The following is a 24,867-nucleotide window of genomic DNA, read 5'->3' as shown; positions in this document are numbered from 1 at the left end:
GAAAATATAAAGGTTTGATGGCTGGTGAACAACTAGCAGATTTTTGTATTTTTTCTATACTTTTGATTATCTTCTACATCTGGCAAATACTCTTCTCCACTATACCTAATTGAACGACAAACATCGAAAACACATCCAAATACAAGAATAAGTATTTTAGAGAAAAGTGGGACACGCTGTGTCAACTTACAACAGTCACAATCAATAGGCTACTTGGAAATAAACTAAACATTAATAATTGCTCTCTTTAATCTTCAGTTAACATACAAAAAATAGTGCTATTAACAAACAACACCACTGATGCTCTTTAGTGTGGACAACAATATTTTACAATAATTATTTAAACTTACAAATATAATCAAATGCAAAAATGGTGTCAAAAACAAAATCAAATAGTACAAACATTACTTCTTGAATAATGTAATGTGATAATGTAATTATTATACATTTCTTCATAATTTTACTTCATAGAAGTAACAAAAGAATGTAATCCACACGTTTTAAGTGTGAACTATGATCTGAAGATTTTATAAACACAAATGTAAAGAATTTACATGAGCGTTTTTATGGATCTGACTATTTGAATGATTTAACAGTTTATAATTACAGTACTGAAGTACTAATTAAGGTATTCATCGACTATTATTTTTGGCCGAGATTTATTGATAATACATAATTTGACTTTTAGCTTTGAGTTCTTACAATAATTTAGTAGATCTATTGTGCCATCCATGTAGCCAGCCACCTTGGAATGTACTTTCTTCAATAGTACATTTCTAGTCTATACTCAACGACATTTCAAGTCCTTGTTATCTTCCAATTATTAATATTGCAATCTCAAAGATCACAAGAAGAGCTTTCTTCTAGTCTTTAGTGAGGTTTACGTTATAATGGGAGTAGAGAAAAATAACAGAACCGCGTTGCCGATTCCCTTCCTTACCACTGTCTTCTATAAAGTATAGCTGATGACGGTATATCTGATGTAATATTAACCTTATTGAAAATGATCAATTTTATTTTATTCGTCTCGAAAATTAATTTTTTAATGGTTTAATAATAAATTTTGATAATGATTGAGATTAAAGATTATGATTTCTACATTGTTGAAAAAGATAGCGTTGCGGAGGTAGAAAAGAAAAGGGCTATCTGCTTTGTCGAATGATAGACAAGGATAGCTATACCAATGTTAATAAAATACTGACATTATAACGTGGACCACACTATAGAAGTCTACTTTCAAGTGAACTTACAGGTCATGTGATTTTTGTAAAGAAGCATGCTCCATAAACATGTTACAGCTGACAGTAATGAAGGTATATAGTAGACAAGGACTACTCTATTACATACACATTGTTCTTTGTTAGTTCAATTTGTTCAAAAATTATTACTGTCAACAGTTGCGTTCTATTCCATTCTATTAAAGAATCTTCTATTTTTAGACGTACAGTACATTCAGGTAGGCCTACAGGTACACTTAAGACTTGAAGTCTACACTCCAGATCCATACCAATTATTGTTATTGAAACTTCATTAACTTTCAGGTTCAACATTTCATCATCCAAGGAAAACTTCACCTTTACATTAAAAAACAAAATTCTTAGCTCAAAGACTGTCTAGCTTGAATTAAGTTTTACTTAAATTCAACACTTTAGACAAGATCTTTAGACTTAAAATCTATAGACAAGTAATCTTCATGAGAACCTCTCAACACGTGTCTCTAATAAGTCTAAACTCACTTCGCAAAGTCTACATCCTTCAATCTACCTACTCTACCTACTAATAGCTTCATTTGCTACTGAATCGGGTCCAAGCGCTCAAACTTATCTTTCGATTTAAATCTTCAAACCAAACTTGAATCTTTAAAGTGTAATATTTATTTTGTCCAAGTTTATTTATCTTTGTAACTCGTATTTTTTTGTAACTGGGCACCAGCCGAAAAACCTTCGGGTTAAGTAGGACCCTCAATTGTTTGAATTGTGAATAAAAATTTTGATTTGATTTGATCGCGTAAAAATGGAGATTAATTATGGTCAAACAATAAAATATGTCAGTTAATCAAGTATAATGAATGAAGTTATTAGTTGTTTAGTTGCTAATCTTATCAATTTTTTCATATGTTAATCTTAATAGATTTTATTTTAATTTGTTTATCAATTACTCTTATCTTTTAATCTTTAATTCAATCTTCAATCTCCAAAACTCTTATGTAGATATAGTTTCCAAGTTAATGTTATTTTTATTAATATGCACTTGCAGGCTTTTATAGGCACTTGTAGGTTGTTCAATCATTAATCGTTATATTTTTCAAGTTATATCTGGGCTATATTATTTCATCTTATTTTGTTTGTGTGGAAATAAAATTGATTGCAAAATCCAAATTTGCTACCACAATTACAATAAACCAAAACTTTCTAAATTTTTACGCGATCAAGGTTTTGGTTAAAAATTCCCCGTTAACTAAGAATATCATTGCAAGTTACGAAGCCTTCAACCATAAACAACATGTACAGTAATATTATTAAAATGGAATACAATCAAATTTATATGTATATCGCCTTTTTGGGTGAACTTTGCATTGTGCCAATTGTAACATTATTGTATGTTAATTGTTAAAAAGTTTAGAGTATATATTACTCTACACAAAAAATTAGATTGTATACTGTTACTAGCCACTTCAAGAGCTTCACCTATTGTATGTACTTGACCACTCTTGTATGTACTTTACCAATTAGCAGTTTCTGTACTATTTCACCAGTTCAACTTCTTCTTCTACCAATAGTTTTAGTGATGATTTAATCACTTCAAGTGCTGTACCTCAAAATAGTGTCTGTACTGTTTTTAACCACTTGAACTTCTTTATTTAGCAATAATTTTGAAAAATGTTCAAGCATTCAGCCACTTGCTCTACCACTTCATGTCCTTTACTTACTAATAGTTTCTGTACTGTTTTTAACCACTTCATGTCCTTTACCTAATAACGGTTTCTGTACTGTTTCTAACCACTCTACGTACTAATAGTTTTGGCAGTGTTTTGCTGGGCATCAGTTTCGGCCTTGTTGTTGTCCTTGGCATCGGAGGCGACGCGCGCCAGTGTGTCCAAGTCGACAGTTCCGGCCTCGACAATCTTGGCCGCCTCCTCCAGTGCTGCCAACCCACCCATCATTCGCGGCGGCACGTTGGCAACCCTGCTCCTCTTCACAGCTTCGTCCTCCTCGTCCTCATCGTCCTCCTCCTCTTCCTCATCCTCCGCGTCGTGCATATGCACAGTGCGCACATCGAAAGTGTGCATAGACAGGGTGTCCAGCCATTCCAGCATGGAGCGCTGTTGCAGTTCGGTGGCGACAATTGACGGCAGAATGTAGTTCGCTTTGAACTTGTCGAAGTCCGCCTTGAACGGCGTCCAGTCCAGCGGCTCGTGAATGCCGTCGCTGCCGTAGCGCGCGTTGTACCGCTCGTAATGAGGCTGATTTGGGAAAAAACAATTAGTACTTCGGAAAATACTTCTTGAAAAGCACTGAGTTCGTGTAAATGTGTGACAATTCAAAGTTGCATACAATAGACCAAAATTTTAATATACTATTATATATCTTCATGCCAGAGTTTATGAATTAGTGAGTGTTGTAGCGATTGTAGTGAAAACCAATCAAGTTAGTACCTCGAAAATACTAATCTAATAATATTGTACTGTTTCTTGCCAAACGTGTAAAATGGCTCAATCAACCATGAGCTGCGCTAAACTACAACAATCATCTTTTTCTATCTTCTCTTATGATTATTGTAATTGCTATCTATATCCTTACTTTCTCCTCAGGATTCTTTGTCATGATGGGTGAACACGACAAAGTCTTATCTAAAGATTTCAATTAATTATTTAAATTTCATTTAATCTTTAGAATCTTAGATTTGAATCTCACACTAAAGTGTAATCATTCTAATGCTCTAGTTATCTTATCCAGTAAAGTGATGAACTGTATTTCATGTTGATGTGTGTTTTCAATCTAGTTGAAATGTCCATGAGACTTATTGATCTTTGGCCTGGTTCATTTTGTTATATTGTGGAACAGTTTACAATACTATGTGATACAATAGAGCTCGTCTAGTGTGCGCACATTCTACTATAATGTTCACATTACATTCTCACATTATAAAGTCAGCACCTGGTGATGCTATCCTTGTCTGTCATTGGACAAAGCAGATTGCTCTATCCTTTTCTACCACCGCACTGCTTCCAAATAGTTTGTTGACTATAAAGAAACACGATGATCTACAAAAATATTTCATTTCAATTATGAGAATTTATTATGGAATAATGAGATAATACATTTTGTTAACGAATAAAATATATTTGAGATAGAGTTGGTTTATTAACATTAATCATAGTCCAGGCGCTGGCTTACATTGAGCATACATGAGAGAGGCAGAGAATTTGACTTCGGATTATTGTTAGGGGGTCTTTAGTGTATATGAAACTCGATGTCGTCACGTCCAAGGGTGGTCGACAGCTTGGGGGGAGGGGGGTAAGTTGTAAAAAAATGCGCGTTTATAAAATCGCCTGTCCTGCAGTTACTATTCATAGTACAGCTTTTAATTTTTTCTCAATATTATGTACACATAACTGGCTTTCAATGTGGTCCTATACATTTTTGCGATACACCGCATAGTTTTTCCGTAAAAAAATAAAATATCTCGAAAAATGTATTTTTTCATTATGGGCTTTTTGTTATTTCTCGAATATTCAAGTAATTAGCCGACTTAGAGGAAAAGGCTCTCAATAAACGTTGTAGGCCGTTTCTTGCTGAATCCAATGATATATATAGTTTGAGGGTTACGATCATAGATGCGGCGGTGGGAGGGGGATAAGTAGCACTGTTACGCTGCGGCGCGGTCCTCCCCCATGATTAATGCGTGTAATGGTCTGTCTATCGTATCGCTCCTACTAGTCTATGCATTCAAATTATGTATTTCAGGAACGCTATCTTATGTATTTTCGGTCGCTGAACACGATTTTTCAACTCTCAAGCCTTAATAATTGATAATTCTCATCATAATATACTAATTATGGTCAAAATTACAAACTTCATCTCATTCTGCAAGGAAACTAAGAAATGACTGTTTGAAATGAACGAAACTTGGGTTTCAAGAAATATATTAGGATAGAATAAAGATAATATTCATATATGTGTATGTTCTATTGTTTTTATCTCAAATTAATTTATTGTGATGCGCTGCAGGCTAAATTATATTATTAATTGCACACTGGCCACGCTTACTTGATATAGTGGTCAGTTAATTTCCAAGAAATATTTGTGGAATTTCTTAGTTCTTCATGGTGGAAATGGAATTCATCATTCATTCATTATCATAATGATTAAGTTTAGTTTGAAAATGTCAATCTTTCGTGAATCTTCAGTTTGTCTTGAACTTTTGAGAAATTATATCCAATATAATAATAGATATGTGTCAAATCAAAATGAAATGAAAATTTAAATATTCATCCATATTATTTCTAACAGTATTATTGTAATGATATTTCACTAACTTTTGATTGATTCATCCATTATGGTATTCCCGTTTTGTAGACTGTTTATGGTAGACTGTTTTGAAATGGTAACAAGTTATTCAGTATCAAAATTTGGGACTCGAATAGTTTTGGGCCATGCCTGTTATTCATTCCCAAACATATTTATATGATTTGTAATTTTATCCACAAATGAATGAATTTATGTATTCCTGCACGTAGCTGACGTATGGATTATTCCTTTATAGAGTCTTGCATGTCACATTAATAAATCTCTGCCACAGATTTAGAAATCAAGTCTCGATGGTTTGGAGAGCATATTATTGGAGTGATTCTTTTACTCTGCTGCTTCTAATATGATCACTACCTTTGTTTGATTTTAGACCATAGACCATAGACATGAAAAGCTATGTCCACCTGTATCACTCCATCTTTATTGAGAATTTTCATAACTCTCCTCATCACAAAGTTACCATAATCTTGCAGCGTATTGAAGTTTTGAAAAGTGAAGTAGGAGTTGAATTCAGGAGAGCCATGTCATCATTATGCGAATTTGTCAACGATATTTAGGGATTTAGTCAAATCCACAACTAGTTTCACTTACAATTTTATAGGCCAAGTGAGATTAAGAGTTTTTTTTCAAATATCCATCAGATGTTGACAGAGATTGCGGTTATTGTAGAAATGCATGCTGCACTAAAACTTCAATGCTGAATTATCTTTAAACAGCTACCTAGTAAAAATACAAAGATCAGATCTTTTTGTTCTAGAATTAACTAAGACTAGGATTTTTGTTTGATTGCATCGTGGAGAATAAAAGAACTCTGTTTCTTTTTATAGGTGAGAATACACTTCTACAATTTGCCACAACTATGTTCAGATAAAAATCGTTGGAGACCGAATAACTATTTCTTTCTATACGTTCAAAAGAGAATCACACACTTCTTCACTTGCTTCCAGACTATTGATAACATTATGCAGATTCTGTTGTCCATCAGAGTCTTGAAAAAAAATGTTATGTTCTCTTGAGAAGGTTATGCTTCTGGAAATCATTCTCACCTCTCATTATTCTTGTTTTACTTCATTAGATGACTTTCTTCACAATCTCCCGTGATATCCATAATAATGTCAACATACTTGAACAGAATTTCTTTGATGGAAGATTTATTTATATAGTAGCAGCCATTTTAGGAAAGCCTTTGAAGAACTAGCTATTCCAATCACTCAGTTTTGGATGATCGAATGAGGGTTTGCTCCAAAGCATGATCGGTTGTCACATTTATTAAATTTTCAAGGTTTCATTTGACAGAGAGTCAATGTATTGACTGTATAGATCTAATGTTTCCTTATTGGAAATTATTTTCTACTTCTATGGGTATTTTTTCATATTTTCTAGATATAACACAGACTTTATAACATAGTTTTTGTGATTGAATGAAAAAAGTATGGGATCTTTTCTCGTACAGTTTCTATGTGCAGTACCAGAGTCCTTCCTTATGAGCATGAATACAATTTAAGATAATTTAAGCTATGTTACAATAATCAGTCATAAATTTCAAGTAGTCATTGATTTTGATTCTAAAAAACTCCACAAATAGCTCCTGACTTCTTTCAAATATACTTTGACAATCTCTCATATTTGAACCGTTCATGAGTCCTTGTAGTTGTTTCATTGAATTGATTGCTTGCTCTCACACCTTAATTATACTGATCTCCCCTCAATAGATTTCCAACAGTATTCTCTCCAAATATTTCAAATTCAAGAAAGATATCTCTCATTCCACTTTCATTCAAGTACCACCCCAAGACAATCAGTCAAACTCAGCCAGATGAAAAATATCTATTCGTAGATATAAGTTACAGAAATCAGTTGATAAAGCTGCGTTTACACCAAAGTTATTAAGAAAATGTTAATAACTTAATCTTTATAGATTCTATAAGATTGAATGTTAATAACTTATTCTCTATAGATTCTATCAGATTGAACGGAACTTGGCAAACACATATGTCCATCATATGTATGATAAGTTATGTTCAATCTAATAGAATCTATAAAGATTAACATCTCCTTAATAACTCTGGTGTAAACGTAGCTTTAGAGTTGTATTTCCTTTGTAATCAAATATTTAGTCATATCACATGGGAGTAATTGGCATTATTTGTGCTTCAACTGTAAATTTATATAAAGAAAATATTTTACTCCTTTTACACGGTGCTCTATATGGGGTTGCCTATATTATTTGTTTAACTTACTCCATTACTTGACTTTCGCAATTCCAACGTGATCATTGAACTAAATCGAATAATTATTCTCTCCTAATGGAATATCAGTTTTTTATCGACTGAGAAACACATTAGGATTCCTAACAGGATGGTTTATCATTACAATGTAATCATAAATAATGATAATGAGATGAAGTTTGTAATTTTGACCATAATTAGTATATTATGATGAGAATTATCAATTATTAAGGCTTGAGAGTTGAAAAATCGTGTTCAGCGACCGAAAATACATAAGATAGCGTTCCTGAAATACATAATTTGAATGCATAGACTAGTAGGAGCGATGCGATAGACAGACCATTACGCGCATTAATCATGGGGGAGGACCGCGCCGCAGCGTAACAGTGCTACTTATCCCCCTCCCACCACCGCATCCATGATCGTAACCCTCAAACTATATATATCATTGGATTCAGCAAGAAACGGCCTACAACGTTTATTGGGAGCCTTCTCCTCTAAGTCGGCTAATTACTTGAATATTCGAGAAATAACAAAAAGTCCATAATAAAAAAATACATTTTTCGAGATATTTTATTTTTTTACGGAAAAACTATGCGGTGTATCGCAAAAATGTATAGGACCACATTGAAAGCCAGTTATGTGTACATAATATTGAGAAAAAATTAAAAGCTGTACTATGAATAGTAACTGCAGGACAGGCGATTTTATAAACGCGCATTTTTTACAACTTACCCCCCTCCCCCCCAAGCTGTCGACCACCCTTGGACGTGACGACATCGAGTTTCATATACACTAAAGACCCCCTAACAATAATCCGAAGTCAAATTCTCTGCCTCTCTCATGTATGCTCAATGTAAGCCAGCGCCTGGACTATCAGCAATAAATATTACATCAAGGCCCGGTTGCACAAAAGCCGGTTAAATTTTAATAGTGACTAATTTAAGGAGAACCAATCAGAGAAGGTTTTTTTTTCGAAAAGAAGGCTTCTATTATTGGTTCTAGTGAAATGAAGTAAGCTTAAAATTCAACCGGCACTAAGATTTGATGATATATTAACAGTAATCAGCTTAATATAACATCAGATATAGAAGGCGTTGGTAACAGAGAGAATCGACAACTCTGTAGTCCTATCATTTCCACTGACTTGATAACGCGAATCTCATTATATAAGCTGTTTTACGAGACATCTAAATTTGAATGGGAAAATTGTGATAATGACTTACTTCTTCGAGCACAAGCCCCAGGCCTGGCGCAACGGGCAGATCAAGCTTCTCGGCGTCGTAGGCTTTGGTGATGGTGTCGAGCGGTGTCATGCCCCGGGCAATGGCGATGGTGAGGCCGACCATCTTTCTGATCTGATGCAACATGAAGCTCTGGCCGCGGATGTAGATGGTCGTGAACTCCATGCCGTCACACACGGCCGGCTCCGAGCAGTGCAGACTCACCATGTAACGCATTGCCGACGGGTCCCACGGCTTTCTGACAAAATTACATCCAAAAACATCACAATACAATTATTTAATTAAACGTATAGTCATGACTTAGTAATGGTTGCTAATCACTGGAAATCCATATAATGTTTAAAAGTTATTTCACTTTTAGTCAGACCTGGACACGGAAACGAACAAATGAATTAAACGTGAATTGCCCATTTATTACTGTAGTTAGATTAATTTCAAACTGTCAGCAATCGATGAATGAGAAACAGTGCTAGCTATCCATATATAGCATTGCACTGGGATAGATCATTTTTCATTCATTTTTTCATAATTATTGATACATTAGTTTCCAGTTTCAATACCACAAGAGCAGTGGTTAACGTTTCATATGCTATTGAATATGGTATCAATGATCTACTTCATAGGTTTAGAGGTTATTTTAATTCATGTTTAATGAATTAAAGTGGCACTGAAGCTAAACAATATTAACTCTTGTTGCTCTTCCACAGTCTATATTCAAGGTTGTGCATAAGGCTTCTGATCACAGTTATAAAATTTGATAGACTTTTGTACAATCAAAAGTATTATTTTACTATAAGAGTTATCTATATCCATGGAAATTCCATCATCTTCCAACAATTCGATACGGAAATTGATGTCTTTAGAATGAAACATAAAATATTAACATTTCAATAGGTAAGTTTTAGTGGTAATTGTTATTAGTGCATTGATTTACGTACTTTTTTGAGGTGAAATTGTGAAAATTGTGTGTGCCCTTGAACTGTGCGATGATGTGGTTGACCTTGTCGAGTGTTTCCTTCGAGATTCGATAGTCGATGGTGGGTGTGACGTCAAGGGGGGCAAGGGCGAAGGTGGGGAGCATGTAGGAGTAGGTGCGGCCGTCACACGATGACTTGGAGTTGAAGCCCTTCGTCACTCGCCTCATAGCTATCACTCGGATCTGATCCGGCAAATGAGAGTTGATATCTTCCACTTTCAATTCTTCGGCTGAAATCACACACAAACATTACATCGATATTATTAAATATAATTTTACTGCCAAATTAATCCCAATTTAATAAATCTACTGGCATACGAGGTGCAGCTATAAAGAAACGGAATAATGCTCTCACAGAAAAAGTAAACATGCCCCAGATAAGACTACCAACAAACAGTAGAGTAGTTGTATAGTGTGAAGCCTTCTCATTCGAATAATAATTATGTCTCCCATATTTGTAGTTTAGTCGTGATCTCTAATAATTATTTTCCAGGCCGTTTTATTATCTCGTCAGAAAAAGTTCTACATTTACCTTTGGAAAAGCGACACCGAAACCTATTTCTTAAAGCGAGATTGGCGACACTGAATATTCATCACATGCATGACATTTTCAGTATAGTGAGGTCCACGTTATAACGGCAGTGGAGAAAGATAGGAGAACAAAGTTGCCGATTCAATGCCTTGCCATTGCATTCTATAGAAGATAGTTAATACCAGTATATCTGCTGTAATTTAAACTGTTCAATCTTGCTTGAAATAATCAATTATATACTATTCGTCAAGAAATTATATTTGTCTATGATTAAATAATAAACTTCCATAATTGAGATTGAATATTTTGTTAATTCATTACATTTCTACATTGCAGAGCTAGGAAAGGATAACGCTATCTGCTTTGTCGAATGATAGACTAGGATAGCAACACCAATTTCAATCAAATACTGCCATTATAACGTGGACCTCACCAAAGTTTTACTGTTTCTAAGATGGCGGAGAAGTCATTGCAATAGCTAAAATTGTAGAGATTAACAGAAAAATATGTGTAGAAAATGCCACATATAAATTTCAAAACGCATGAAGTGTGTGCGTTTTTCTCAAAAACCAGAGAGAAGTTCGTAAAAATGTTTGTCCTGGAACTTTAAGGGCTGGTTTCCGAGCTCGGGATTTAGCTAAGTTGTAGACTTTAAACAGCTGGAGTTCGAAAATTGGCTTTCCGTAACGGGGCGTGGTCGCAGTCCACGTTTTAAATTAAATTTCTATAAACTAGAAAATTGAATAAAAATAAAATAAAGAGCAAATACTGTAAAGTTTGGCTATTTTGAATTATTTAGAAATGTTTCATTTCGTCAAGGAAAAACGTTCTCAATTATAGATACGAGAAAATAAAGATTATCATAAAAACTGCGACTATGCTCCGTTTCTAAATGAAACCGGCCCAAAATGTCATAGATATAGATCACCAGAGCTTCATGCAAAGTTATAAATTGCGCCGAATCTTGGGGTTTCACTCATGACCGTCAAACTAAGCAGCCATCCATGCACCTGAGTGTGTGTTGGATGAAGTGGCCAGCTTCATGAAGAAGATCACAAAAGAAGAAGTCCACTACTTTTCAACAATGAAAACTTCGCACAGGTCATTCTAGGGGTATAAATAAACGTTATTTTAAAAATGATAACAAAAAAATATATCCTTCAAGTTCAAAACAAAATGTCTTGCAGCAATATTCCAGTTATTTTACAAGAATGAATTCATTGAAATAAATAATACTACTTTTTCAGCCTCCAACTGTTCATTGAAGCTGAATTAACTACTGTACAGCCACACATGCAATTACTCTAGTTATTACTTTAATCATACAGAACAGGTGTAAGTCAACAAATGAACAGATCAATGAACCTCTAATCAGACCCATCAAACTCTAAGATAGTTCATTAAAATCGCTGCTACATGGTAGATTACTAAACACAAGTGTTAAATCCAAAACACAAATGTGTGGCACTGGAGTTATTCTCTGATTGTCATCACACAGTTTATTGATTTTCATTGTTCATTGATGACAAGTCATTGATTTTCTCTGTTGCTTTGTTACAGTTTCAGTTTGGCTGATTTATATTAGAATTGTTGAACAGCATCGATATAATTATGAATTGACGGACTAGTAAAACCAAGGTGAATACAATTTTTTAAATTATAAATATGTAACTAACTGAATAATTACTACTAAGCTAGTAATATTTTAGAAACTGTGCTTCATCATTTTCTAGCTGAATTATCATGAATTAGTGTTTGCCATAGGTCATCAGACCTGGTGACGTGAGATATATTCAAATACATAAATATTACTCTCTTCTTGATTGATATCTCGAGGTTTAGCCATTATATTGATAAAGTTAAAAATTATATCGAGAAAGACGTTATATTAATAACACAAGAATGTATAATTTTTTATTATAATTCAGTTGGCAAAAATTGCTTTAAAGAGATGCAACAATTTATTAAAAATTACACGTGTAGCAAGTTACCAAATTTTGCTCAGTGGGTGAAGTTTCGTAATTTAATTTGGTCTTTAATCTATCTTAATTCAAAATTCTATGTTTATAAGTTTTTGTACTAAAAATTGGACAAGTGAAAGAAGCATAATAGGGTATTTATAAAATCTACGATTTGGACTAGTATATAAATAAAGATTCGGAGAAGGAACAGTTTTGGGTTTTGCCTGTTAGTCCTCCCTCAATCATTTTAATGAATTGTGACCTATAAATGAATAGATGACTTTTTAGACAGTTTGAATCAATATTGTACTAGAGTAACAGCAATAATTTAAAAAAGTGATTATTCAATAGTTTAAATATTGAGATAAATACAATAGATTCATCTAAGATTAAATAAATAATTTAGTTAATAATTCATTCAACATGAATATAAAGATTTATTTAATCTTTTATTGAATATTTTCTGTTCGTTTAATTTTCTTGCTACTCTGCCACTAATTATTTGTTAGTGTTATTTCACTATACTTGAAATTATGAATCTTTTGTATTGGAACAACCATAATAGACATAAATATTTTTCTTCTTCCAAAACACAATATTGTTGAATACATAATATAGTGCAATTTTTCATTAATTCTATACTATTAAACGAGCAACTTCTGTTTAGATGTTCGGATGTTTAGATGTTTGTATTTCACCGGATCTCGAAAACGGCTCTAACGATCCTCACGAAATTCAGAAAATAGTAGGTTTATAATATAAAGATTCGATTGCACTAGGTCTCATCCCTGAGAAAACTCGCTGAAGGACATTAAAAGGATAATTATTATTCATCCTTTGAAAAACATCTGATAATAATTATATTCGTCGTCTGTTGGTGATGGAAGTGAGTGAGCGAGTTCATGTGTGTGGGACTGTGTCAAAATTATGACTCAGCTGTTGAACTTTTGTAATCATTCAATCATGTACTTGGTGCCGGTTGCAGAAAAGCCGGATTATTTTCAATCCTGATTAATTCCAGTATTCCTTGGCTTCACGTCTTCTCTGACTTGGTTCACGTGAAGTTAATCAGGATTAAAATTTAACCGGCTTTTGTGCAACTGGGCCTTTGTGAGGGAAATTTTTGCATTTCTCTGGGAATTAATCTCAATTACTGTTATTAGATGGAACATTTCTGTATGAATGTTATTATAATTTCTTCTTTCGTAATAAATTTTTAATGCTTTTGTACTCCAGAGCGAAGCTCGGTCCCCGATATTTTGAATAAAGTCTTTTAACTGGAGCCTTCTTGGTGTTTTCCTTTCTAGTTATTCAAGACGATAACGATTTATTGATAGCCCTAGGTTTTCTAATATTTTTTGTTTGCTTATTTGAAGAACAGGATATCAGGACATCTAATGCAATAAACTGGTATGATAAACTTCCAGAAACGAATGCTCTAAATTCCATAAAAAATATTTGAAATAAAAAACTTACGTAATTTCAAAGAGATGACCTGGCGTAACGCTGAAACGCCTTTATCAGTTCTGGCTGCTCTTTGGAATTGTATTAGCTGAGGTTGCTTGAAAATTTCGTCATTGATTGCATTGGCCTTTTTCAAAGCTACCAGTAAGTCTTCTTCTATTGTCTTTTGGTTCGGATTCCTAGTAAACAGGAACAAATTAATTAATTTATTGTTAAAGACACAAATCAAATTTGTACTATGTTGATACTGTACATTCATAAAAAGATCGGGAGAGAACAACAGGCTTGACCCAAACTGTTCCTCTTCCAAATTTTGAAGAGATACAAGTTCCAAAATAACTGTTTTAAAATTGTATCCAATTGTTTCTAAAATTGTATCCATTGTATCCAAGGTATTCAGAGATTGAACAAAATTTTAATCAATATCCTGTTATTAAGTGCTTTTAAGACTCCTGCAACTGTAAATATATGAACATCAAAGAAAATGTAGAAACAATTTATTAGCACTACCCAACTGTAAAAAACATTCTTCCAAGCAGAGATCAGATAGGATAGAAATGTACTTGAAATTGCAATTACACAATTGCTTTTGAATAATATTGTTTATTTAAGAGAATTCTTATCAATAAACAGTACTATCAAATGGTCGTTTTCGTTTTCTTCACGCACGCCGATTTCTCACCGACTCAATACGACCACGACACCCAGAATGTACTCCAAATGGCCGTTTTCCAACTCACCGATTTTTCGCCGACACAATATCGTCCCGATTCCGGCCTGATGAAATCGGTGTGTGAAAACGGCTATTGGCTGATTGCTGATATGTCAACCTAATCAGACAATATTCTGTGTGTCGTGTCTGTATCTTGTGGCGAGAAATCGGTATCTGCAATAAGTCAATACCCAGAAGAAAGAAATACAGTATTAACAAGAGAAAAAAATATGAGCGCTACTATAAAAATAATTTATAAACAGGGTTAAACTTAATTATGTGGTGCTTTCGGAAACGAATACTGTAAGAAATAATTAAATCAATGAAATGAAAGAAAAAATAAAATATACCATCATTTAACATTGTCTGAAAGTTCTATGATTAATAATACTTTGGACAATGATGTGATTTGGCAAAATGCATTTAAAAATTGACTTTTTTACCTCTGCAATCCCAGATATCCTTGTCCGGAATAGGCTAAAACTAGAGCCACTTTTTTCCTTTTGACGCGTTCTGTTTCTGTGCATATTCGTTTAGCTTCTTGTTTCTCTTCTACAGTATTTGTTGGTGTCTGTTCTACTTTACGCTTTAGACTTATGAGCGTATCGGCAAAATGCTCAACTTCTGGTACAGAACTCATGTTGCATAACTGTTTGGTGGCTGCAGCTATGAGATCTGAAAATTTTAAATTATTTCAATTTTTTTCAGAAGAAATAAGTACAAACAAAAGGTATAATTTAAATAAATAATATCATATTATTCTAATAGACATTGACTTACCCTTATCAGAAGGCTTAATCAAAGTTTCCTTTTCAATATATATATATATTCATTTTTCACAACTCCATAGCCATTTTCAACAATGTTGTTTATTTTGTTCATTCACTTAAAAGTAAAAACGTGTTGTAAAAAATAAAAATATAAGTTGAAATAGATACTTTGATTCTCAAATTGTATATAGAGTAGCCTTAAACAAGAAAGTGTACATTAAACGGTACCTATATCCTTGTAGTTATATTAAAACTAGACTGGGTTACTATTTGAATTTGAAACTCAAGAATCACTCAATAATCTATATAAATTCAATTTGTATTTTTATAGTCTTCAAACAGAAATAATTCACATCTTTGATGATTGAAAGATTTATTATATTAAATAATATTTGTAACAATAGATATTGTTTACTTCTGAACCACCTTGGCTCTTGTTTTGCAAAATGTAACATACCAGTTATTAAATTTGATATTATTTTGTAAGTTTTATTTTTAAATAATGCAGTAAACTAATCAATTAATAGAATTAAACCTATAAATTTTGTAAGAATGCGATATCGGTATAACCACAGCTACTATAGAAAGAGTAAAGTAAGCTTCTAAAGTAAGCCATGGAATAACTTAATTGTTCTGAGGCAGTTAAAACTTCTCCTCATAATAATTTAAATTAGGTTTTCAGATGTTTTTTTGTAAAATTTGTTAAATTCAATAGTCAGCTGCTCAAGGAGATATATATCCATCTAGGTTTATGGTATTGTTCACCTTTAATAAGATTTTTTAATATTTTAATAATTATGGAATGTTTTATTGTTATAAATTATAATTATTGAAAAAATGTCAAACTTATATAAAAATTAGTATATTATTACTTATTAAAAATAAATTTTTATTCAACATAAAAAATGTATAATTACCCACTAGAGGAAAATTAATTTTTATGTATTATTTTCCGGTGGTCGTTATATTATGGCTAAAATACTCATAGAATATGAATAATTATATCATAAATTAATAAAATGTTATAATTTTTTAGTCCTGAATATTACCTATATTTAAACAAGTTTTCATAAATATTTTTGATTCATTTGATAGAAATGTTTTTCCTACTATCAAGATGGCAAATAACAAGATCACGATAAATTCAGCATTTGACATTATTGGATTATAAGTGAGAAGAATAGATATTATTTATAAGAAATTTAAAAAATGACCTACTAAAAGGATTTATTTGACTATCGGACAAAAACTAATTTAATAATGTAAGTAATAATGCAATTAACAATTGGATTATTAATTAAAAAACTAAATTTAAAAACTCTATTTCCATTTCCTTACCATAAAAATCCTTACCATCCAGGCTCTGTGTTCAATTTAAAACTATAAATTTTAATAATAGTGACAAAATAATTAATGAATTGGGATAATCATTTCATAAGAGTAGAGATTCAAAATAGAAGTGCTTTCTTTTCTTGTATTTTATCTAAAATTATTGCAGTTTTGCAACATGTAGTGATGCAGTTATATTCTACATATTTCCTTTTTTTAAATATTCTAGTTCCCAATAGCATTTAATTTTTAATTTAATATTCTTACTTCTCTTTGCTCTTAAATATTTATAAATTAATATTATAGTTTAAAGAAGCATGTTTTGGGAGAGATCCTGTTTGCTTCCATGTATTCATGAATAAATAAAATAAAAATAAAATAGATCAGATTTTATTTAAATGTTTTACACCACAAACTGACTAGGCTCAAAAAAAATCATAACAAACCTTTCTGAGTAGCTTCAGTACTTTATAACTGTTAAAATAATATTTATAGCACTGTATGTTATATACTTTTAAACCAGATTCTCAAAAGATACCATAAGAACCAAATTAAGTTAGGGCACAACAGGGTTGCCAGTTAGGAAACCAATTTAACCAATAGTGGGTGAATAGCAAGCTGGGACCTGGGATACCAGTGAGAAACCAGACGTAAAAATTTATTAACAAATGCTCATCAAGTATTGATGTATTCAGACAAGAAAAATCAACCGTCATTGCTTTATTTAAACAATTTGCTGAGATCCTGAACTCCTTCGAGGTGGTTGACAAAGTGGTGGTGCACAAAAGCTGGTTAAATTTTAATCATGATTAACAAAAATAAATCATAAAAGGCTTTTTCGAAAAGAAGGCTTCTCTGATTGTTTCTCGTGAATCACGATTAAAAATTTTACCAGCATTTGTGCAACCGGCACTCGTGTCTTGCTCCGGCAAACATGAACAAGGCTTTTGAGTGTGTATCTCTATAATTATCTTATAGGCTATCTCTATAAGATAGCTTGTGATTACCTGGGATTTTTGGACAATATCCTTATGTTTGATAATGATTAATTTATTTTTGCAAAGAGTAGAGCGTCAGACTTGTTCAAGAAGTTAGCAGCGGATATTTTTGTTCAAACAACAAGATGATGCTTATTGAAAGCTTAAGATAAACAGAGAAGACAAACAGTCCTGCAACACATTTCAAAAAATTAAAATAGACATCCCATTTTGCACACTGAGTAAATATTCTTTTTTGGTAGGCCTACTAGCCCTAAGGATATACAACGTTTTCCCTGAGAAGGAAAGAGCTTGACGACAGGAGCTTCAGAACATGAATCAAGAACTGTAAAATGGATAATTACCATTCTACTCTGCGGAGGAATACTTTGAGCTTTGAAATACAATCTGAGTCTTATAATAGATGCTTTCACAGACAAGGCCAATTAATTAAAATTGAAAAATTATCTAACACTTTTTATAAGTCAACTCAAAAATCACAACTCAATTACACAGTACACAGATCAAACCAACAGAGCACGAGAGCAGACGACTAAACAAGACTTTCTCGGAAAGAATCTGAGCAATGGCCAATGAAGACCAGCACTGGCAAACCACCCATCCATACATTGAAGCTGGCCAACATTGCCTTCGTTGGGCCAATATTTATAGATGCGACATAAGGAATGAACATAAAGTATGAATAGACACCAGCAATTGTAGTGACTGAGTGTGTCCTAATTTAATAGGGGTCTAAAGTCAGGAATTAAGCTTCTTCTTTGCTGATGTTTTTCTGAAAACTAGCCACTCAATCTGGTGTGCCTGTCTTTATTTTATTAAAAAAGTATTTATATTCATATAAATTAGGTACTCAATAACTACAAACAGGCAAAGTAATCAAAACTATCTTATAATAGAATTAGCATTATCTTATTTTAATCTAATAACGAAAAACCATGCAGATTTTAAAAATACAAACAGTATGTTTAAATTTGGTTCTGTACATTTATGAGCATTTTCTTCCACAAATTAATAATTTTAGCTAAAAAAGCAATATTGACATACGAGATGAGTAGTCAAATTGTAGAAAAACAAAAAAATTGAGTTGAATCAAGTCAAAAGACATTCAAAAAATTTTATTTTCAAAATAATGGCAAAAACTTGATTCAAAACTAGGCAAGCAAAATGGGAAACTGAAGCTAAGTGAGGATTGTTAGGTTATGTTCGGGTCATTGACATGTAAAATACTGAGTTGTAAAAAATGTTGAAAGATATCAAAGGCGGCATATAGATACCTGTTTTAGATCTTAATAACTTTAACATTGATCTAGATAAAAATCTTTTTAGTATCAATACAATAATACTTTTATTTACCTATCACACCTTTTGATCAGCTACAAGCCTACAATGAAGATGTGGAGATCAGGGTTACAACGGAACAGATCAAATCAAAACCCAAATTTAAATTTAAAAATGCATTATTTAATAAAAAAGATTCAAATCATTATTTAAAAAATGGAATTATTAATTTGGTTCTTGATTGGAATTTTCACAAGATCTCTACAAATAATTCCAGAAACGATTACTGAAAACGTTTGGTACAACTGAACTTTGCTTCAAATTCAAATTTGAATTATACGCAACTTCAACACACTACCACAGAATACAGTATACTGTCATAATACTGTTTATGTATTCTGTGACTTCACTTTCTAAATCTAGATTGCAACCGGGCCTAAATAATTAATTTGGGTTCTAAGGTTTACGTGAATGAAGCTTACACGATTTTCCACAATATTTATCTCACAAATTGTTCTATAGGTACTTATATCAAGGTTACAACGGAACAGATCAAATCAATATCACAGCCTATAATATCTGTGATTATCTTCTACAGTTTTCGAGATATCCGCTATTGAAGTGGTGACATTTTTGAAAGAAACACGTTTGCCTCCAACCTAACTTTTGAAAAATTGATGGGAAAAGGGGGCTTTTTAGTATATGGGCCGCGGAATCTAGCATTGAGACCTACATAGATCGATAGAGAAGGTCAAGACGAGATCAACCATGTATAACATTGTTGTCGATTTCCAAGGATTGGGTGAAAAAACATGGCAAAAAGTTCAAAATTTTTATATCAATTTTTATTTTTTATAATTTTCTTATAACTACAATAGGTTTTAAAATAGTGCAATCTTATGTAAAATTTGACGAGGAATCCAATGAAACCGGTTTCACGTTTGTAACTCCTGTAGTTTTTGAGATATTGTAAAAAATGTGCAGAAAAGTGCAAATTTTTTGCTTTAAAAGAGGTTAACCTATTTTCATGGTGATTAATAGGTATTTATTTAAAATCTTTTGGATTTAGTAAAATCATGAATTCTAAAGAAAAAATGTTTAGTCACTTGATAGCCTAAAGTCAAAATTGCTCAAGATATTTGGGAAAATAAAAAAGTCAAACTCAAAGCACACTCAATACTTTTCAATTTTCATATTTAATCATTTTTTTAGTCTACTAATTTTAGTGACTATCGAATTGGCTAAATCTCATTTGGATTTTTGGAGGGAATCTATTGAAATAGATTTGAGGTTAGAAGCTTCTATAAATTATTAAGATATTTGGAAAAAATGCAAGAAAATGTAGTATTTTAGCTTTAGAAGAGTTCAATATGTTTGCATAGGCATAGTGCAGACCGATATCAAAGATCACATTCAATTCAGCTTCAATGCAAATAAGAAGCTTTAAAAGATTGTAAAAATAATTAAATCAAACAATAAAGCTTTTCGTAACCTAAGCTTTTCCTAACCTGAGCTTTTTCCTAATCTAAGCTTTTCCTGATCCAAGCTTCACCTAATCTAAGCTTTCCCACCTAATCTTTTCCTAACCTAAGTTTTTCCTAACCTAAGCTTTTTCCAACCTCAGCTTTTCCTAAACTAATTTTTTTCTAACCTAAGCTTTACCTCAACTAAGCTTTTCCTAACCTAAGCTTTTCCTAATCTAAGCTTGTCCTGATTCAAGCTTCTCCTAACCTAAGCTTTTTCCTAACCTAAGATTTTCCCAACCTAAGCTGTCCTGATTCAAGCTTCTCCTAACCTAAGCTTTTCCCTAATATGAGCTTTTCTCTAATCTAAACTTTTCCTAACCAAAGTTTTTTCCTAATCAAAGTTGTTTCCTAACCTAAGCTTTCCCTAACCTAGGCTTTCCTGACCATAGCTTCACCTAACCTAATCTCTTTCTGACCTAAGCTTTCCCTAACCCAAGCTTTTCCTGACACTAACTTCTTCCAACCTAAGCTTTCCCCAATCCAAACATTTCCCAACCTAAGCTTTTCTCCAATCTAAGCTTTTCCAATCAATCATTCAATCAAAATTGTTTATTGTCATTACAAAACAAATTGTATAACAAGGTCAGGTACATTTACAATTTATAACATTCTTCATTCATCAATACATGAATAAGTATGGTAAAGTTTTTTAACACGATAACAATAATAATAGAAATAACAAATCAACAATAATAAAAACAGGACAACAACAATAATATTCTATATGTCTATAGAGCTTCAATTATAGAGCTTCTATAGTAAGCTTCAATTAATAGTCATTCCATAAGACGCATAGTCCCTCTATACCCTTTTTTGAGCATTCATTATCTGGACTCTAATATTTATTATTTTTATTAAGAAAGTGGGGTTGCGTATAATTTAAATTTGAAGCAAAGTTCAGTTGTAGACTACCAAAGTTTTCAGTAATCAGCTCTGAAATTATTTATAGAGATCATATAGTGTTTGGAAAATTTCCTTTCAAACTCAGAGTAAAGGAAATGTCAAAAAATTAACTTCGTAATTCCCTAAATTTTCCACTTAATTTTGATAACATTATACCAAGAAATCTTCCCTTCTATAATCCTTCGTTGATTGGACTGGATTGAATACGGTAATTTTAGTAATCTCATGGTTTATTAGTGGCTAAATTCATTTTTCATCTATTCTGAATAGGTTTTTTTATATTTCAGAACTGCTGCAATTGGTTAAATGCGAGAAAAAATGAGTGCCGCAGAAGAGCCCACAACTTGTTTGGATAAAGTTGAAGAAAACCCCGATAAATTGGAGTGTAAAAACCCCGAAGCCAAGGAGAAAGAGAGAATCGTATTAAAGTTTGATGATAATTGGCTACCAATACTGCGAAGATCATTCAGCCATTCATACTACAAAAACTGTCTTGATTTATGCTTCAAGGAGAGAGAAATCGAGGGTCACGGTAAGTCATTTCACATGAAAAAAATGTACGCATTTTGGATGGAGTTCCTACAGGATTCGTTCAATCAAAAACTATACGTGGACTTCCGCAAAGCAGCCGTTGATGATGCAAATAACGGTAGCAGATACGGCATTCAATGTCTCTTCAAGTTTTTCAGCTATGGTCTCGAAAAACACTTCTACCCCGAGCTCTACGAAGATTTTCAACTGTACGCTAAATATGATTACGAATCTGGACACATGTATGGAATCGAAAAATTCTACGCTTTTCTGTACTATCGAGAGGTGAATACTATTTTGGAAATTGATAACGATCTTGTCGAGTATTTGTCAAGATTCAAAAGCTTGGAGGATTTCCCACTGTCTGATTCGACCAACAAGGATAGATTGAGAACGCTACTACCCGATCGCAAAAGAATGCTGGTTTTGTATCGGGAAGTGAAGCAAACACCCAATCAAACACAAACTAAAGTGATTGTGGTGAGAAACGTGGATGTGATTGCCAGTCTTAAAAGCCAAAAACAACAGAAGCACATTAATAACAAACGATCTCATGTGAGTTTGCAATTGTTTTGCCCACCGGTTGAAAATGGCGATAAAGTGGTTTATGAGAGATCTAGATCGTTGAATCGGGAGAACGGGAGGTCTACTAGATCACAATCAAAAAGCCAGGAACGAAATGGAGTTGTTTTCAAACCAAGATCACGGTCAGCACACCGACAATCGTCTCTAGTTTCATTTGGACATGAAACTAACGGAAGAGCTGTCAAGTCACAATCGTTCAGGAACAGTAATGGCATCTTAAAGAATAGAAATTATGATTGTGAGGACGAGGAGCCGGTTGTGAACTGGGGAAGACGAGGAGATGGTGTGGTGGTGCATCGTGATCACTTCCACGAGCGTCCGCAGCCATTTTGGACTCAAGGAAGTACTAGATCGACGGCGTCTCATCCCGATCTGGTTCACTACAGTCGTTCTCAACATGATGTCGCCAACAGTCCGTTGCCGTATGTTGTGCACATGGGACAACAGAGTGAGACATCTTTCCCGCAGCCGTTGTGTCCCGACTCTAGCAAACATCCCCAATACACATTTGACGAGATCTTGGGCCGAGACGAGACGATTCCGAGACCAGAGTTGTATCCGTATCCAGTGCTGGCACATCCTTATATCACGAAAGCTCCCCAACGCAGGAACAGCAGTGAGACTCTGTTGAGAAGGGCTGGAGGGGATAGATATGTGAACGCTCCTCAACCATTCATAATGGACGAACCCATTTTGGTTTATCTGATCCTGTGTCCTGAGCCACACCGCCACAACACCTGGGACGGTGGGGATGGGATGTCCCACACTTGTGATCCTACATGGACCAGTGGACCCCCGCAAACGCCCATCTACCACATATTCCCCTTCCACAACCCCCGGCGGGCACGTGGCAACGATCTGGTGGTTGCTAAGCAACCAAACAAGTATCAGTCGCGTGTTAAGGTGCGACATTTTGTCGCCAGCCAGTTTTGACCTAGCTGACAAAAATTGTTTGTTGTTCATTCTGTTATTTTTTGCTTTGTTGCGCAGGTTTCTCCCTATTTTTTCTCATCATGCTATTGACCTACTGTTGTACCCACGTGTATATCTATAAAGTTATTATTATGATGTAGCAAATTAGATTTACTCGATGAAGAAAAAAAGTTTGATTAATACATTTGAACACATAAGATTATCAGTGAGAATATCACGAAGAAGATAATCACAAAACTATATTCATGTGAATGAGATAGATCAATAACGTTATGCTAAACTTGATCATTGAGATTTATAACAGTATCTATTGCATTTATCCTCAAATTAAAATATTAATAAGATGTACTCAATGTCTATGAGACTTTTTTAATGTAGATATGATAATTGATGAGAATCACCCGGTAGATTCTTGATGAAGGCTACATTATGCAATTTTCTCACAATAAGCCCTCAATTGAAATGTGAAATATAACACAAGATTCATATTTTTTTATAATCAAGAGTAAGATGAACTCATAAGCAAAATAATCTCAATTTCTTTTAAGAAGTTACTTGCAAAAAGTATCTGTAAAATTAATCTTTGGCAATAACAGAAAATAATATGAGGACACGAAATAAAAAGTTTAATGCTTAATAATAAAATAAGTATCGTAGTTATAATTATTTGAAATAGAAAGTCTCATAAAAATAATAATTTACATATAGAAGAACGTACAGTTTGAGAGGGTTGATAAAATTTATATCTATGAGAGATAGTAAGAAATTGTTTTAGACTTTGCAAAAAACTACGTTAGGTCTATTTATAAATAGTAGATACTGTATTGTACATAGCTATACATAGTAATGTTACATTGAAATGAATTTCAATCATATATGTATTATACTGTAAGATGTTGTTGCATCTATTTCGTGGGGCTTGCACATTCCTTTGAAAATCCTTGACACTAATTATTTCAAGTACAATACTTTGATTTCACAACTGATTTTCGAAATGTTTGAACAAAAAAACTTCAAAATTATGGGGTTTCTTGTTGAAGTTCTCCAAATTCGATGTAGTGAATTGCTGAATAAATCTTTCAGTGCATAACACAATTATTATAATGTATCTGACAATGGATGAAAGTGTGTGGGTAGGCCTATTGGAATTGAAGAATATAAAGATTTGTATGAACTTTCTATGAAATTCCTGTAAAATACTTCAGATAGAACATTACATGACCATTACACAATATTACATTGGAAACCAAACTGAATAATTCAACTTTTTTTGTAATATTATGTCTGAATCCACTTGTCGTATTGGAATAAAAGTTTCGGAATAAAGTTGTGTTTGCACCATTTAATTATTAATATGAGTATTATC

General features: G+C 33.0%; 2 protein-coding genes across 11 annotated transcripts; one reads left to right on the top strand and one right to left on the bottom strand.

The window, feature by feature from the left end:
• Positions 1-231: 231 nt before the first annotated feature.
• LOC111044388 (tRNA pseudouridine synthase A) lies at positions 232-19,166 on the bottom strand. 5 transcript variants are annotated; one of them, XM_039425829.1, is made up of 7 exons: positions 19,020-19,091; positions 17,755-17,916; positions 15,092-15,323; positions 13,949-14,115; positions 9,942-10,209; positions 8,986-9,241; positions 1,210-3,463 (listed from the first exon to the last, which is right to left on the bottom strand). In XM_039425829.1, exons 3-7 carry the CDS (start codon positions 15,286-15,288, stop codon positions 3,005-3,007), a joined length of 1,347 nt encoding a protein of 448 aa, XP_039281763.1. In that variant the 5' UTR covers positions 15,289-15,323; positions 17,755-17,916; positions 19,020-19,091; the 3' UTR covers positions 1,210-3,004. The 5 variants fall into 5 exon arrangements, with proteins under 5 accessions (XP_039281762.1, XP_039281763.1, XP_022185220.1 ...); XM_039425828.1 differs by lacking the exons at positions 17,755-17,916; positions 19,020-19,091 and adding an exon at positions 18,790-18,865 and having other exon boundaries at positions 232-3,463; XM_022329528.2 differs by lacking the exons at positions 17,755-17,916; positions 19,020-19,091 and adding an exon at positions 19,099-19,166.
• LOC111044387 (la-related protein 1) lies at positions 11,935-24,827 on the top strand. Of its 6 annotated transcripts, none has more exons than XM_022329526.2 (2): positions 11,935-12,149; positions 21,740-24,827. In XM_022329526.2, the coding sequence occupies exon 2, from the start codon at positions 21,759-21,761 to the stop codon at positions 23,499-23,501; it is 1,743 nt and encodes a 580-aa protein (XP_022185218.2). In that variant the 5' UTR covers positions 11,935-12,149; positions 21,740-21,758; the 3' UTR covers positions 23,502-24,827. The 6 variants fall into 6 exon arrangements, with proteins under 6 accessions (XP_022185218.2, XP_022185217.2, XP_039281759.1 ...); XM_022329525.2 differs by lacking the exon at positions 11,935-12,149 and adding an exon at positions 16,410-16,680; XM_039425825.1 differs by lacking the exon at positions 11,935-12,149 and adding an exon at positions 19,527-19,545.
• Positions 24,828-24,867: the final 40 nt, after the last annotated feature.

This window comes from Nilaparvata lugens, chromosome 4, assembly GCF_014356525.2.
Source record: "Nilaparvata lugens isolate BPH chromosome 4, ASM1435652v1, whole genome shotgun sequence".
Lineage (NCBI taxonomy): Eukaryota > Metazoa > Arthropoda > Insecta > Hemiptera > Delphacidae > Nilaparvata > Nilaparvata lugens.
This window is presented reverse-complemented; position numbering and strand designations above follow the sequence as displayed.